This window comes from Ipomoea nil, unplaced genomic scaffold (genome assembly GCF_001879475.1).
Source record: "Ipomoea nil cultivar Tokyo-kokei standard unplaced genomic scaffold, Asagao_1.1 scaffold0688, whole genome shotgun sequence".
Classification (NCBI taxonomy): Eukaryota; Viridiplantae; Streptophyta; class Magnoliopsida; order Solanales; family Convolvulaceae; genus Ipomoea; species Ipomoea nil.
Genome location: NW_017617116.1, coordinates 7,297,896 through 7,313,213, shown reverse-complemented (window position 1 = coordinate 7,313,213; position 15,318 = coordinate 7,297,896). Strand labels below are relative to the sequence as shown.

The following is a 15,318-nucleotide window of genomic DNA, read 5'->3' as shown; positions in this document are numbered from 1 at the left end:
AATGCGGTTCGATAATTGGAACTTACAACCATTGTTTTGTGTTTTTCATACATAGATATTCTAACTTTCATATGGTGTGACTTTGTCTGGACATGTGCGACTGTTGTGGCCTGGAAGGTCGCATATATTGCACGTTCTTTCTTTTTTTGAGTGTCTCTTTTCGGTGGCTTTCTCTTTGTTGCTTTTTATTCTTCTCCCACTCCCTTTATTCTTTGCGACTGTGGGTGGCTTTATTTGTATGTCGCCTGGTCTGTGTGCACCTATAAGCCTTTCAAACGCCGATTTGTTGTTGCCATTCTCGTGTGTTTCCTGCATCTCCATTTCTAAATCTTTCTTAAGTTGTTGCAATGTTGCCAACATTTGATCCATTCTGTCTGGCCAACCTTTTGCTAATCCCATGCAGGTGTAGAATTCACTCCATAGTTTGTTTGCCATTTTTGTCGCTTCGTTCGTTTTGGTATTATTTGTTTTCGTTGCCCATGGCACATCATACATGGGGTGTGCACATGCGCTTCGGGTCCATCGTGTTACAATATACTTTTCTGGGATGGTGTCATATCCTTCTGCCTTCATTACCAACACAACATGCCTGCATAGTAGACCCATTCGGTTGAATTTATTGCATGCACACTCTATGTTTTTTGATGCTGGATGTTGTGTGACTTCAAACATTTTTCCACTAGTGTCCTCTATTCTGTACTTCCATATCTCCCCTTCTTTGGTTTGGTCTCTGATGTGGCATGTGAATCCCGCCTCCCATATCTCTTGTTGGATTTCATAGAATATGCTTATGGTGTAAATCTTAGCTGCGTGCTTCTCAATACTTAGAGGGGATTTTGTTTTTGGGTACGAACCCTCATTCTCAGCGATCACTTTTAATTGGTTGTGTCTTTGCTCTCCAATTGCACTGTTGTATTGCGCCATGAATTCTACCAAGCTACAGTGGGGGTTTATAAACTTACCAAAGTAGCTGTTAGTCGATTCAGATCTAGATGTTGTCCGTAGCAATCCTTCCATGGGTATGTTGTGGAAGTACGCGGGTATCCATGATGCTCGTGCCTCGTATAGCTGCGTGAACCACCTATGCTCCTCAAGGTTGTACTGTTTCATTACTGTTTTCCATTTGCTCTCGAATTCTTCTATGGTTAAAGTGTCATCCCATACGGTACTATTTAGGTCCTTCTTGAAGTCCTCGTTATGCCACAATGTCACCCCTACCTTTTCTCCAACTTTTGTCATGATGTGCCACATGCAGAATCGGTGTCTTGTTGTTGGCATAGTTTGTGGGATAACTACCTTCAGTGCTGGGTCTTGGTCAGTAATTGTGCATCTTGGTGTGTATTCCATTGCATCTTTGAACTTTGTCAGTAGCCACTCATACGACTCTATGTCCTCTTTCGCAATTAAGCCTCCCGCGAATGTAATGCACCGCTTATGGTTGTCCACCCCTGTGAAAGGAACGAACACCAACTTGTACCTGCAATATCAATAATTTATGCGTTATTTTCTGCTTGTATAGTGTCTTTAGTCGACGTGCGTTCGGCATATTTTTTTCCTGACTGTTTATTAAGCTGCCACGCACACCGGTTACTCTTTAAATGCACACAGTTTATATTGCTTTCAATTAAATTGGATGCGACTTCTGTGTCGTATGTCGGCTATACATACTTTAATGGTAAACACCTGATTAGGTGTAAATAGATTAGAGAATTACCTGTTTGTGCTGTATGTAGCGTCGAATGACATGACATCTCCAAAGCAGGCAAAATTTCTACGTGATTCGGCGTCTGCCCAAAATAACCTAGTAAGTTGTGCTTCTTCATCTATGTCAAAATCAAAATAGAAGTGTGGGTTGTCCTCTTTCCGTTTGAACATTTCTTCAATCACCATTTGGGCGTCCGCCTCTGCTATGTAAGCCAATAGGTCCCTTCTGAAATTGCAGAAGTCGATGCATGTTGCCCCAACTTCTGTAAAACTCCCTACCATCTCTTTGAACAGTCTGAACGCTTTGGTGGGGCCGATGTTTGCCTTTGCACAGTTTGCCAAAAACGTCTTGTGTCCGATGTCGAGTTGCCTATTTATTTTTAAAAATGTTCTCCCCTCTTCCGAGCATAAACAGTGTGTATGTCGCAGCTCGATTGTATGGACTTTGTATCCTCCACTTTTACACTTTGACATCCCCATACGTGCCTTACACCCTACCCTGTTTGACACTCTTCTACGCCTCTTTCGTTGGTTTGGGTTATTGGGGGTTTCTTTCGTTTCGGCTTTGTATCCTTCCCGTGAGCACATGATGTACTTAATTGCCACTTGTCCTGCTCGGTTTTGTCGCTTTGTGCCGTGCCTTACATCAAATCCGACCTCCTTCGCGTATTTAATGTAGAAATCAATCCCAGCCTCTACTGTTTCGAATTGTTGTCCTTCGTATGGTGTTTTTTCATTATCGGTTGCCGGTGTCCAAAATTTAGCACCATCTGCGCCAATTTCCATTGCACATTGTTGCACTTTGTTTGCGCAGTGGTCTTCACCTGGTGATCATTCCAATAAACTACATTAGTGTCTTGGGTTAATAATATAATTCCAGTTGTGTTCTACAATTAGGATAGGGTTGGGGGTTGTTTCTCGCGCCTGTGCAGCGGCCTACATAGGTGCGTGCATAGTTCCCCCATTTGGTGGTCTTGGTGTTAAAAATCATGTTTAATTTCTCCCAATTGGTGCACAGCTAGAGTCGTTCATATTCATACGCTAGGGGGGGGGGGTGTTCCTGTTACGGTCTCTCTGAAACCATGTGCATCTCTACTGTTTGGCCTGTATTCAGTGGTGCATGCAATGGGCGACCTATTATGACTCATTCCAGACCTTGTGGTATTAAGGTTCGTGTGCATTCCACGTTGGAATGTGTGCGTCCTGTCATACGGTAAACGTATCCTTGGACTCATTGGGTTTCCTTACAGGATTGGGGGTTTTCCAATGGGTGTAACCGCGTACATGATATCCAATTCAATGTCTACCAATTCTACCAACAATTATATTCAGGGGTGTCTGGTCTCTATTAATCGTGTGTAATGCACTAGGTATTACGTTTATAGTATTACAATGAAGGTGAGATCATTACCTGGTAACCATGGCGGCGTATACTCCATGCTCCGGTTGTCGTAGCTGTCTGGCGAGGTCGGCAATGGCGTGGGGGGGAGGGGGGGTGGTGTGGTTCGAATGAGTTGATTTGGTTGAATTATAGTGCAATTAGTATCCTTTAAATTAGGTAGATAACATTACAGTTACAATCATACCTTAATTAGCATTCTACACAATTCTCTTTAATGCCCTTTTGCTTAATTATTACGATCCAGCACATGTACAATTACAATCCAATCTTGGCCATTAATCTAATATAATCCTATGGTTCAAATTAGTCCGTATGTTTGTATTATAAGGGGGTTTTCATGTGAATGGCTCCCTATATATATATATATATATATATATATATATATATATATATATATATATATATATATATATATATATATATATATATATATATATATGAAGAGACAAAAATGTCCTTACTAAAAATAGGAAAAATCATTCCTTCTTTCCAAAAATAGGAAAAATTATGAGAATGACTAAAAGTGTCCAAAAATAATAGTCTAGGATGTTAAATGGCAAAAACGATAGCCTGAGACAAAATATAGAATTACCACCAAAGACAAGGGACCTCTGTTATAATTAACTCTTTTAGTAAATGCATGTATTGTCTTTCTTGGGTTGTAATTAGGAAATATAATCAAAATAAATATATATAAATAATTAATTAAATCTAATAATGTGGGTGTGTATGAGAAAGGCTATGCATGGTGTCAATCGGCACCATGCCTCCTTATATAGTTCTAATAATGGTCGGAGAATTGAGTTTAACATCTTGTCATTGAAACGTGACACCGACTATTGCGGTTCTATTTGACAAAGCTTATTTAGGAGCTTATAGTTTATTTTAAGTTACTAATTAGCTATAAGCTCTATTTGGTAATGTTCACGGAATAAACTAGCAGCTTAAAATAAGAGCTTATTTTGAAGCGCTATATACCTTAGGTAGCGTTTCAAAAATAAGCTAGTAGCTTCCTAACGATTTTTCCATCTTTATCCTTATTATTTTAAATAAGTGACATCTTTTACCCCTTCTAATTAAAACATTTTTGGCATTTTCTCTTCCTCACATGATACACGTGTATTTCTTCATTTAATTAATACAACATCAATGAACTTTCTCAAGCCGCCACAAGGTATCATATTCCTAATACTTCAACTCAAATAAGAATCATATAATTGTATTCCTTATAAAAGTCTAATGTTATATTTTTTTAGGAAGATATTATTTGGCGGATAAAGGATATCCAGATAGACAATGATATTTGGTACCGTATCCAAGAATAAGGTATCATCAATCTCAATTTGAACAAGAGCCACCAACTAATGCTCAAGAAGCATTCAATCGTGCACATTCTTCTCTTTGAAGTTGTATTGAGAGGCCATTTGGAGTATTATCTGATGCTAGATCATGATTATGCTAATAGTTTCATTTTAAAATGTTAAATTTTATATGTAAACAAACCTATTTAAATTTTATGAGGATATCCTTTTTAGTCTTTTTACATTTATCAGCTTATCAAAAAGTTAATTTTACAAAACATCTTTAAGCATAATTTGCTAGCTTAACAACTCTTCAATTTTCAGCTTCTAGCTTATAATTTTTCAGCTTTCAGCTACTTTTAAGCTAGATTTGCCAAACATAACCTGCGTAAGTGTAGGAAAATAAAGTTGTGTTTTCGATATTAGATATAACTTTTGGTTTATTATATTGATAAACGTATGATCCAGACAATTGGTATTAGAATAGGTTTGAATATCATTGAAAGCATGTTGTGCAATCGAGGCTGAATGGAGACAAATAGTATAAATGTAAATGTTCGTTAAACAATTTATTAATTAAATGGGCAATCTGAATTTTTATTTCTTTATTTGATTGTCCATAACTGACCGATTCAAATTAAATAAGTAAAGTTAATAAACCGCTCTTGGGAGTTAAATTCCAAATCTTTCGTACCAATTCAATTGTCTGACTAACACAATTGGGTTAAATTGAATTTTTAGTTCTGCCCTTACGTGTAGTTAGAACTATTGTTAAGGATGTTAGTATGGTCCTATGGTATGGAATTTGTTCTGTGGAATCCTTGAGTAAGTGTATAGCATAACTTTAGTTTTACATTATTGGGTGTGCAAATTTAGTTTGTCTTGGTTTCATAAGTGTGATTTTACATTTTGTTTTTAATTTTCAGTCATTTTTTACAATAAAAATGTTGATTTAAGACACATATATTAGTAAAGAGAAAAGTATAAAAACAACTTTATTTATTAATAATATGATCATACATGAGAGCACATGCATTTGACAAAGATAAAACAAGCAAAGCTTAATACAACATTATTCAAAGCATTTGGAACTTATTCAACAAACAACACACATATATAGACATATTCCAATAGATGTTGGAAATTTATATAGTAATGAAGATTAATATTTTAGATTGACTACCATGAAAGCTTAAATAATATTTGGAGTTGTGGAGTTATAAATATTATTTTAGTTTGGTAGAAAGTTAATATGGAGAATGAGTTTGCTGGAAGGGTTTGTCTATTCCCCAACATTGGGGGATTATTCCCAAATATATGGAAATCGTGTATTTCATTTGGAAAATGATTATACAGCACGTAAGCTTCCAATTTCCCAAACTTACATGCAAAAGTGTGCTAGAAAATTATAATATATATATATATATATATATATATATATATATATATATATATATATATATATATATATATATATATATATATATATATATATTTGCACAGTTATTTGCATGCGGTTCACAACCTTACAAAGGTTCATAATTACATATATATTTATGTTGAACATGATTTATGTAATTAATATTCTCTTATGATAAATATATTATTTAAGATATATTTTATGGAAGATAAGTTTTTAAAACTGCAGAAAACTTCCATGTAACTTCTCCAACAGTCATATTTTCATTTATAAATAGTTTGGAGAAACATCTGAAAGAAACATGCAATAAACTTGCATTAATCTTGGTTATTCACAGTTCTACAATTCTACAGGAAATTCTTAAACAAAGCAACTTAAGAATTTCATTCATCTTCTTGTATCCCATAAGATTAAATCTTGAACCTTGTTGCTTTTATAGAGAGAGATTTAAAGCTTATAGGAAAGCGATTACATGCCTGAAGATATCAAATGATCCAGTTTTTGTTCCCTGTTGTATTCTATATTTTTGTTGTATCTCAAATGTATTACAGAATACAAACACTTTTTTCTAACAATGGAGCATTACTTAAGCTTGAGAGTGACGATAGATCGATAATATAATCACTTATTAGAATTATAAGTACCAATAGCATCAATATAGAATTCAGAGCGACCAAGGAATCCAACAATCTTATTGGGAACGACACGCACAGGACTGAATGGCTCTCCAACATTGGGGCCAAAAGGCCCGTAGTCTTTCAAATTGGTAGTGAACTTTATTGAACGTAAGACATTGTTATCCAGGTAAATTCCAAACGTTCCACTTATATGAACCAAGTATTCATCCGCGTTATCAATATTCACCTGTTATACATCTCATGAATGAAGCAAAAAATAATTAGCTCTAATTTAAATACATTCATAGTTAGTAATAAGCTAATTAATAAGAGAAGCAACTTCTAGCATGTAAATCACAAATGAAAAATTAAATTAAGATGTATAAAATTAAATGTATAACCGTATCAGTGTTAACGATGCGATCTGGTCCTGTTCCTCCTACTGTGATTGTATCCTTTGAACCATCATCTTTAGTGCTAGAAAAAGTTAGGGCAATAGGGTTGTTACCAGAGGCATAGTGAATGAGTATCTGGTTTATCTTGTTTACAGGTCGGAAACTCCAAAAATCCCCACCGCTGTATCCAAATGGTCCAGCTATAGTATCCATAGGAATTGCGGCGATTGATTTCGATCTTGGATGATAATTGAGAAGGAAAGCAAAAGGTAGATTGAAAATGAGCAATTTTGATTTGGTGAGGAGACTAGGTAGACTTGGAGGTCCCTTTTATTATTTCAAAATAAAAGGCTAAACCCCAACGGTCCCCCACACCCCAACCCGCCAGAGCATTTGGGAGGATGTAAATCATGGTGACTCAACTGAACATGAACCATAGAGGCTAGACCGGTGCTCACTGCGCACAAGGAGCCCCCCTCACTTTGAGAGGTTGCTCCCACACTGCCGCTGGTGAGACTTGATCCCTGATCATTATTTCAAAGTTTCACCTCTATGACCAGTTGAGCTACTCATGCGGGCTTGGAGGTCCCTTTTATAGAAAACGTAATGAAGGTAATAAGTATAGGTAAGTTTGTCCATATATGAAATTACAAACATTAACTCTTGTAAAGGATACACGTTTTTCACATATCCATATTCCTTCTGCCTTTACTTTGTCCTTTTCCTATCAACTTGATCTTGAATTAGTATTGGCTGAGGGGAAGGGAGGGGCCAAAACAAATTTGACTACATCAAATTGATAGGAACCGTATAAACTTTAGCTTTTGGCCTTAGCGAGCAAAAAAGACGACAAGGATTTTAACCAATTCTGATTGTCTATAATTGACCTGCTCAAATCAGTAAGATTAATAAACTACTTCTGATGAAAGTTAAACTTATAAAACGAAAGACTTATTATTAGTATATTTGTAGCTACATATATATAAGGGCGTTGAATGTACTAAGCAATATAATTCAAATGAGAATAATATTTCATTTAAGAACTTGGTTGATTTAATTTTGAAGCTAGAGTCATGGCGTGGAAGGATAAAACCTTATCCCTTGCTGGAATAGTATAGTGGTCCTTAACAATGTAATGTCATTTTTTTCACGTGAAAAAAATAATTAGTTGGACAAATATCTATGAACAATTCAATTCTGGGCAGCATTAGCAATTTGAAGTAATCAATCAGCAAATAGCTATATCAATAGACCGCTTCTGGAGAATCAAATTAAACTTGGGCTCAAAATTTTTGGATCAATATAATTTTGATAATATGCTATGTGATCTGTTAAGGATATGTGTGGCTGACATTTTATCTCTTTATATTTGTGGTAGTTATGTTCCTGTAGAATAGGTGTGTTGAACAAGTTGTTACAACCTCCTACTATTCTCCCTCTCTTGTACACTATTTATAGCTCATTATTTTACATCAATAAAAGTACAGTTTATAATCTTTACATGGTATCAAGAGCCTTGAATCTCCTACGAAGTTTTTTTTCCCTTACCCACATAGCTTCCGCTACTACAGCCACAAACGATATAATCCAACTAAATGCCCCTACAAACTTTCCCATTAAACTCAATACCACAAATTTTCCAGTGTGGAGACGTTAAGTCCACTCCACACTTATTGGGTTTAATCTTCTGGGTTACATCGATGGTACCACCACGGAACCCGCCAAATTCACTGATACTGCTCAAACAGTCGTTAACCCGGCCCATCTAATTTGGTATCGTCAAGACCAAATCATTGTCAGTGCACTTCTCGGTAGTTGTACTGACACCATACAGCCCCTCATCTCCTCGGCTACGACAGCCCACGATGCGTGGCAACGTCTGATTGCTAGTTACGTCAGTGCCTCTCGAGGACGTATCATATCCCTCAAGGCCAAGCTCACGAAAAATCCGAGAGGGTCTCGGTCCATTACGTCTTACCTCAATGACATGCGAGCCTTAGCTGATGATCTTGCGCTGGCTCAGTGTCCAGTTTCGGATGAAAATCTAATTATTTATATATTAACTCAGTTAGGGGAGGAGTACAACTCTATTATATCTGCCGTCCGTGTTCGTGAAAAGCCAATTTCCTTTGGTGAATTGGCGGACGTGTTGACTGACCATGAACGTCAGCTGAAGACAACGGATGAGACGCGGCAATCGGTACTGGTTACTGCCAATATGACTCACCGTGCTTCGCCACCCCCATGGTCTAACCAGCAGTCAGCTTCCAACCGGAGGGCCCGCAATAATGCCTATAATAATGGCGTCCACCGACAAAATTGGCAACAAGGGGGTAATAATCGCTCCAGTATTATTTGTAAGTTTTGTCATCTTACAGGACACGAAACCAAGGTATGTCGCAAGCTAGCCAGATTTCTTAAAGAGCATAATGTTGTCCCTATGCAACCGTATATGTCTCCTACAGCCAATGCTGTGACTGGGGCGTCTCCTCCCTGGATGTTTGATAGTGGGGCGTCACACCATGTGACACCAAGCCTCGCTCCTCTGCAGACTTTCACCGAGTACAGTGGATCGGATGAACTACGTCTGGGTGACGGTAATTCCTTACAAATATCCCACATTGACCAGTCTGTCATTCCCACATTGAAAGTAATAGAGTATTTCGATCAAAGATGCAGATAACCTATGACAATTGTCCTTTGCTTATTTAAAAATTTCATGCACACGGTAAAAATATGGATGCATTCAAACAGTGTAATAAGATTTGTAATTGGGCCCGCATGGGCATCTCAATCAGTCACAGAGGTGAAATTTGTCACAAGAAATCAATGGTCGATTGAGTTTTACCCGCGGCAGTAGGAGCAACATCTCAAAATGAGGGGACTCTTCATGCGCAATGAACAAAAGTCTAGTCTCTGTTGATTAGTTGAGTCACCATGATTTACTCCTCCACAATCCTGTCGAGCATTGGTGGGCGAGTCCACCTTTTGTCGCAAGAATTTGTTGGTCGTCGACTGGGTAGACCGAGTTTAGCCCCTGCTCAATTCGAGACATGGCATTGTGGGGTCTAGTCTTTGTTGATTAGTTGAGTCACGATGATTTACTCCTCCAGAATCCTGTCGGGCATGGGTGGGCGAATCCACCTTTTGTCGCAAGAATTTGTTGGTCGTCAGCAGGATAAATCGAGTTTAGTCCCTGCTCAATTTGAGACATGATGTTGTAGCTTACCATGGAGGGATTCGGTTAAATAGTTAAAGTCCACCTACTTATCACCAAGCCGACCCATTCACATTCACAATAGTCTGAAACCCTAGACACATCCATGTTGATGAAAGCCATGCATGGCAGTCCTTAAATGAAAATTTAACGGTTTCTATAGATAGTTGTGGGCTTTCAGAGGCATATATGAAGTTTTTCCATGGATGAGAGATCGAGAGTTGATAGTTAATGGAGCATGCATCTTGAGCCCAAAGATTTCAATAAACAAGCTAGCAGTGTTAGTTTCATATATGGGCTGGCTAGGTAGCTTGTTCTTCATTGATTGTTGGAAAAAGTGTCAAATTGGCCCCCTAAGTCGGGTGGATAGTGCAATTGGGTCCCCTAAGTGAAAAAAGCTCTATTCAGGTCCCCTAAATCGGTAAAATTGTTCAATTAAGTTCAAATTGACTTGTTTATCAGGTTAAATGCATACGGTGTTGACACGTGTCATTATTTTATTTTTATTTTATTGAAAATATTATTTATTTTAAATTAATTAAAATAATAATAATAATAATAATAATAATAATAATAATTAAAAAATTTAAATTTTAAAAAAAAAAAAAAAAAAAAAAACAGCCACCGGCCGGACAACCAGTGGTTGTATTCCTTCTTCAAGGACAGGCGTGGTCGGACGGCCACGTTGTTTTTTTTTTTTTAATTCTTTTTAATTATTATTATTATTTTAATTAATTTATAATAAATAATATAAATAATATTTTTAATAAAAAAAATAAAAGAATGACACGTGTCAACACTGTATGCATTTAACCTGATAAACAAGTCAATTTGGACTTAATTGAACAATTTTACAGGTTTAGGAGACCTGAATGAAGCTTTTTTCACTTAGGGGACCCAATTGCACTATCCACCTAACTTAGGGGGCTAATTTGACACTTTTTCCTTGATTGTTTGATTTTATGTCAATGGTTGTTTATGGGCTCTGATCCCCTTGATGCCGTTATATATGTGAGCTTCATTCAACTTCTCATCTTATAAATTTTGTATTCAACTGATACCAGATTAGTTATTGACTATGTTGGTTTATGTTTTTGTGATCATTTACTGATTATGGTGACAAGGCGTGATTTATCAGTACAAGTCCTTGAGTAGTGACTGCGGGTAACGTACTCTTCTCCAATGAGTCACATTAATCTTTAATAGTGTAATATGCTTTTTCAAATATTTTCAACACAAAGAATCTAAGTCCCCATTCCCACCATCGTAGTTCGAATTTATGACGACTCATTTGGGAAGTAGTCAGTATAGTTAATTGATTGTATGTAATTGTAAAAAAAAAAAATTGTGATAGGAAAACATTCCATATTGTATCATGGACGACTTAAGTTCATTATAATAACATGCAGATTCATTACCTATTCATTCATTGTAGAAAATGGTTCCTAATTTTTTTTTTTTTCCCCTTTAAGGGGAATGTCCATCTATCGTGTAAAACAACTATTTGAATTTGTAATTTTGTAAAGAATTAAACACGTGATTTCACCTCATTCTCCACACACTTAGTCGCTCCGTTCAGACAGTTTGATTTTTTATTTTTATTTTTGTATGTATAATATAAACCACATAATTTATTATTCAACATCTGCCCTTGAAACAAGCAAGGTCAACAACACAACAGTTATTCAAACCATTTGGAAAACCCAACAAACAACTCTAATAAGGATTTCCAATGGACAAAGCTAGACAACATTATTGCAGGAGAGACGATGCACTTATATAGATGTGACATAAACACCAATAGCATCAACATAGTCGCCGGCACGGCCGTGGAATCCAACAATCTTGCCGTCCTGCACCACAAACGAGAACGGCGCCCCGTCGTTGGACCCGTGGCGTCCCGAGAACGTATTATGAACCTGTGGTGTTTGCAGAATCATATGAGGCAGCTTGACAAGTGAGGAAAGGTTGGATTTTTGCCCGGAGGCTGGCGAAACGGTCGTTGAGCTTGATGATGTCCTTGTGATGACGGTGGTGGCCGCCGGCGTCAACGTAGTCTAGATCTTGAGCGCACCGGGCGAGGCGCTCGATGGCGGAGGACCATATGTCGGTTCTCACCCGGCCTTGCACCGTTTTCTCGCCGTCGACCAGGAAACACAGCATCCAGGTTAGCTCAGTTACCAGGTCCTCAACGGGTTTGTCGTCTCCGCAGTGAGTTTTGGAAAGAATGTCGTTGAACTTCCTCTCCGCCAATTTAACGACGGGAATAGCCATTGTTTTTTGGTTGGTAATATAAGCAAAGGGGAAGAAGGAGAGATCAGAGTTGTGACGAGGAGAAGGGTTTCGGTATGTAGATGGTGTAGGCCGGAATAGATTTCATTCCCCTTTTATAGAGGAAGAAGGAAAACTTGGGTAGCAATAGTTGAGTTCGTAATCACAATATTACAGGTTTATTAGACAAAGTCTATTCAAAGTACATTTTTGAATAGCTGTTCGCATGGGCAGCTCAATTAGTCACATTGTGAAGTTTGGGAACAATGACTCGGAGCTCCTTGTGCGCAATAAACAAATGTTAGTCTATATGTTGAGTTACCATGATTTACATCCTCCCATATGCTCTGTCGGGCCAGAATCTGAGGGCCTTCGGATTGGGGAATGGGGATTTAACCTTTGTGGGAAACGACATCTTTAAATAGCATTTGTGGACTTTCCTGTCAATCAAATAAAAAGAAAATTGTAGGTTGAGAAAGTATATGAACAGATAGTACAATGTAATAGAGCCAGTAGCATTCAAAAAAAATTACTCTATTTTATTTCTATTTTCTTCCTAATTTGAAATTTTCAACTTTTCCAATTATCATTGGTGGGACTCGAAAAGTGGTAGGAATTTTATTATGGTTAATACATTAAATTGTTTTTTGAGTGACAATAAAAACTTGCAGTAATTAAATTCTGTTCCTGTCAAATCGGTTGTATATATAAAATTTTACTACTGCAATTTACCTATCATGTTATTAATTTTTGGGTTCATATTATAAACTCATGGTTACCAAATAAATTGGCATTTAATTAGATCGAGTTAATTAGTATATCTTACTAAAATTTGTATGACAAGGCAGGCGATGGTGTTTGTGAATATCATTAAAGTGTGTCATTCATGCATGCATGTATAATTTCTATTTTCACAGTAAACAAAGATTTAACATCTGTGTTCAATTGAGTTACTAGGATTTATATCCTCTTAGATGCTTCATCGGCCTCGGACGTGAGGAGTTCTTGAAGTTGGAGATTCAAACTTTTTGGAAAAAATGTATAATTTCTATTGTCTACGTCACATTCAATAACTCCTCTAGGCCACCCTTAAACGGACAGAGAAAGACCTGAACCACCTCTTCGTTTATGCCAAAAAAATAACTCCTCTAGGCTCACGGCTCAACACCCCCCCCCCCCCCCCCTCCCTCCCAATCCGCCCCCATGCTAAAGTAGAGTTCACCAAACACAATAATGAATAACCCTATCCTATTATTCTTCATTTCTTTGTTATATATTTTAACTTTTTAGAGTTAAAATTTTGAATAATAGCCCAGAGTAGACCGAAATGGTCTCGCGAAGCCGGTCCCCGTGTGATGAAAATCCTTGATTAGCTTGATATTATATGCATGTATTTTTAATTTCTATTTTGTTTTTTACTCCTTATTTATAGGGCATTTTTTATTCATACAAAAGAAAAAAAAAAAAAAAAAAAAAAAAAAGTAGTGGCTGGGGAGGGAGGTTTGAATTGACATTTCAGCTGCGAGAAACAAAAGAGTGTGGATTGATACAGTTCATTTAACCACATAAGTTTTTTGTTACGATTTTTTGTCACATAGGAGGGAGAGGGGAAAGATAGAGGAAAAAAAAAAAAAAAAAAGGACTGTAAATAAATAAAAAAAAAAAAATTGTTTATTAACGCATCCAGATGGTGCACCGAAGGCACTATCACGAGGGAAGTTTCTTTTTTCTTTTCTTGAGGGACTAAAAAAAATAAAAAATAAAAAAAAAAAAAAAAAAACCATTTTCCTACACCTCAACCTCACCCCTTCTTTTCTCCAAGCAAGAAAAAATCATCACAAAATTATTAAACAGTTTTTACAGATAGTCAAATTTAAAATTTTGTAATTACTAAACAAACTAACCGGCGGACTTGTAATTCTATAAATGGTGATGGTAAGGTACATTATCATCTTTTAGGCAAATTTATCAGAGTTCATTCTTCTTCTTCTTTTCATGTCTTATATATATATATATATATATATATATATATATATATATATATATATATATAAAGAAAAACATGGAAGAGTGAAGGTAGTCAAGGTACCATGCACCAACCTGTGTATGCATGTTCTTCCTTTTCTTGCATTCACACGTCAACAAGACAACAAAAATTTCTGTGGAGTTCAGAAAGGCTGTGGGAGATAAGGCTGCATGCATGTAGTCTAAAGAAAAATTGATTGAATTAAGTACAATATTCATTTATCATTCAGGACATCAAAGAAATAGCAAATCAATTCACTAATGTTTGTTTTTTACATTATGTTAAACGGTCTGAAAATATGATAGCTCATTTACTTACTAAGAGTGTTATTTTCAAGTCAAACGGTAAGAAAATGGACTAGCGTCCCTTCTCTTTCTGTATTTGCCAATGTGCCAAATGTAAAGGAACTAAATGAATGGGTTATAGACAATTAATTTGATAACAACAAGGTTTTATTTTCTGTGAGAGTGATCTATTAGCCTTTTCAGTTTGAACTGATCAGCTATATATGAGTAATCTAGGATGCTTTTAGATAACCAATGTGAGCTAAAAATGTCATCTACCCATAGTTATATATGCATCCAAACAAAATTTATGATCCTGCAGCTAAACAGGGTTGTCTATATATATATATATATATATATATATATATATACTGACTCCAATTCACACGTACTCATGTCATAATTGTGTGTCCATCCTAGACTCCCACAACACATTCACACTCAGTGACACATGACAGTTTTGTATATAATATGTATCCCAACAAAAAAACAACAATTTGCCCAAAACCAAAACAGCATATATTCACATACATAAATGTGTCCAAACAGAAATTAATGTTGTAATTTTGTATTTTCTCAGTTTAAGATTATTAATAGAGATTATCAACTGGTATACTGGACTGACTGACTCAAAGACTTGATTTGTCAGTCACGCAGGTTGAAAGCAGATTAGTTTAAAGC

General features: G+C 36.5%; 3 protein-coding genes across 3 annotated transcripts in view; 1 reads left to right on the top strand and 2 right to left on the bottom strand.

The window, feature by feature from the left end:
- Nucleotides 1-8,807, bottom strand: part of LOC109175469 (mannose/glucose-specific lectin-like) — a 59,949-nt gene extending 51,142 nt beyond the window's left edge. The window contains exons 1-4 of the mRNA XM_019324728.1: nucleotides 8,734-8,807; nucleotides 8,449-8,575; nucleotides 6,846-7,166; nucleotides 6,434-6,691 (exon numbers count right to left, since the gene is read on the bottom strand). Of these exons, the coding sequence (XP_019180273.1) occupies nucleotides 6,449-6,691; nucleotides 6,846-7,166; nucleotides 8,449-8,575; nucleotides 8,734-8,807 (765 nt within the window). The 3' untranslated portion in view covers nucleotides 6,434-6,448. The remainder of the gene's footprint in view (nucleotides 1-6,433; nucleotides 6,692-6,845; nucleotides 7,167-8,448; nucleotides 8,576-8,733) is intronic.
- On the bottom strand, nucleotides 61-2,490 carry LOC109175470 (protein FAR1-RELATED SEQUENCE 5-like). Its single transcript, XM_019324729.1, has 2 exons — nucleotides 1,715-2,490; nucleotides 61-1,477 (listed from the first exon to the last, which is right to left on the bottom strand). The coding sequence occupies exons 1-2, from the start codon at nucleotides 2,488-2,490 to the stop codon at nucleotides 61-63; spliced, it is 2,193 nt and encodes a 730-aa protein (XP_019180274.1).
- A 19-nt stretch (nucleotides 8,808-8,826) lies between the features above and the next one.
- On the top strand, nucleotides 8,827-9,522 carry LOC109175468. The gene has a single exon (XM_019324727.1). It carries the CDS (start codon nucleotides 8,827-8,829, stop codon nucleotides 9,520-9,522), a length of 696 nt encoding a protein of 231 aa, XP_019180272.1.
- The last annotated feature ends 5,796 nt before the right edge of the window (nucleotides 9,523-15,318 follow it).

Coding starts and splice junctions, on each gene's coding strand:
- LOC109175470 (XM_019324729.1), bottom strand. CDS start 2,490: ATGGAAATTGGCGCAGATGGTGCTAAATTTTGGACACCGGCAACCGAT. Junction 1,478..1,714: donor GCTACATACAGCACAAACAG/GTAATTCTCTAA, acceptor TTGATATTGCAG/GTACAAGTTGGTGTTCGTTC.
- LOC109175468 (XM_019324727.1), top strand. CDS start 8,827: ATGCGAGCCTTAGCTGATGATCTTGCGCTGGCTCAGTGTCCAGTTTCG.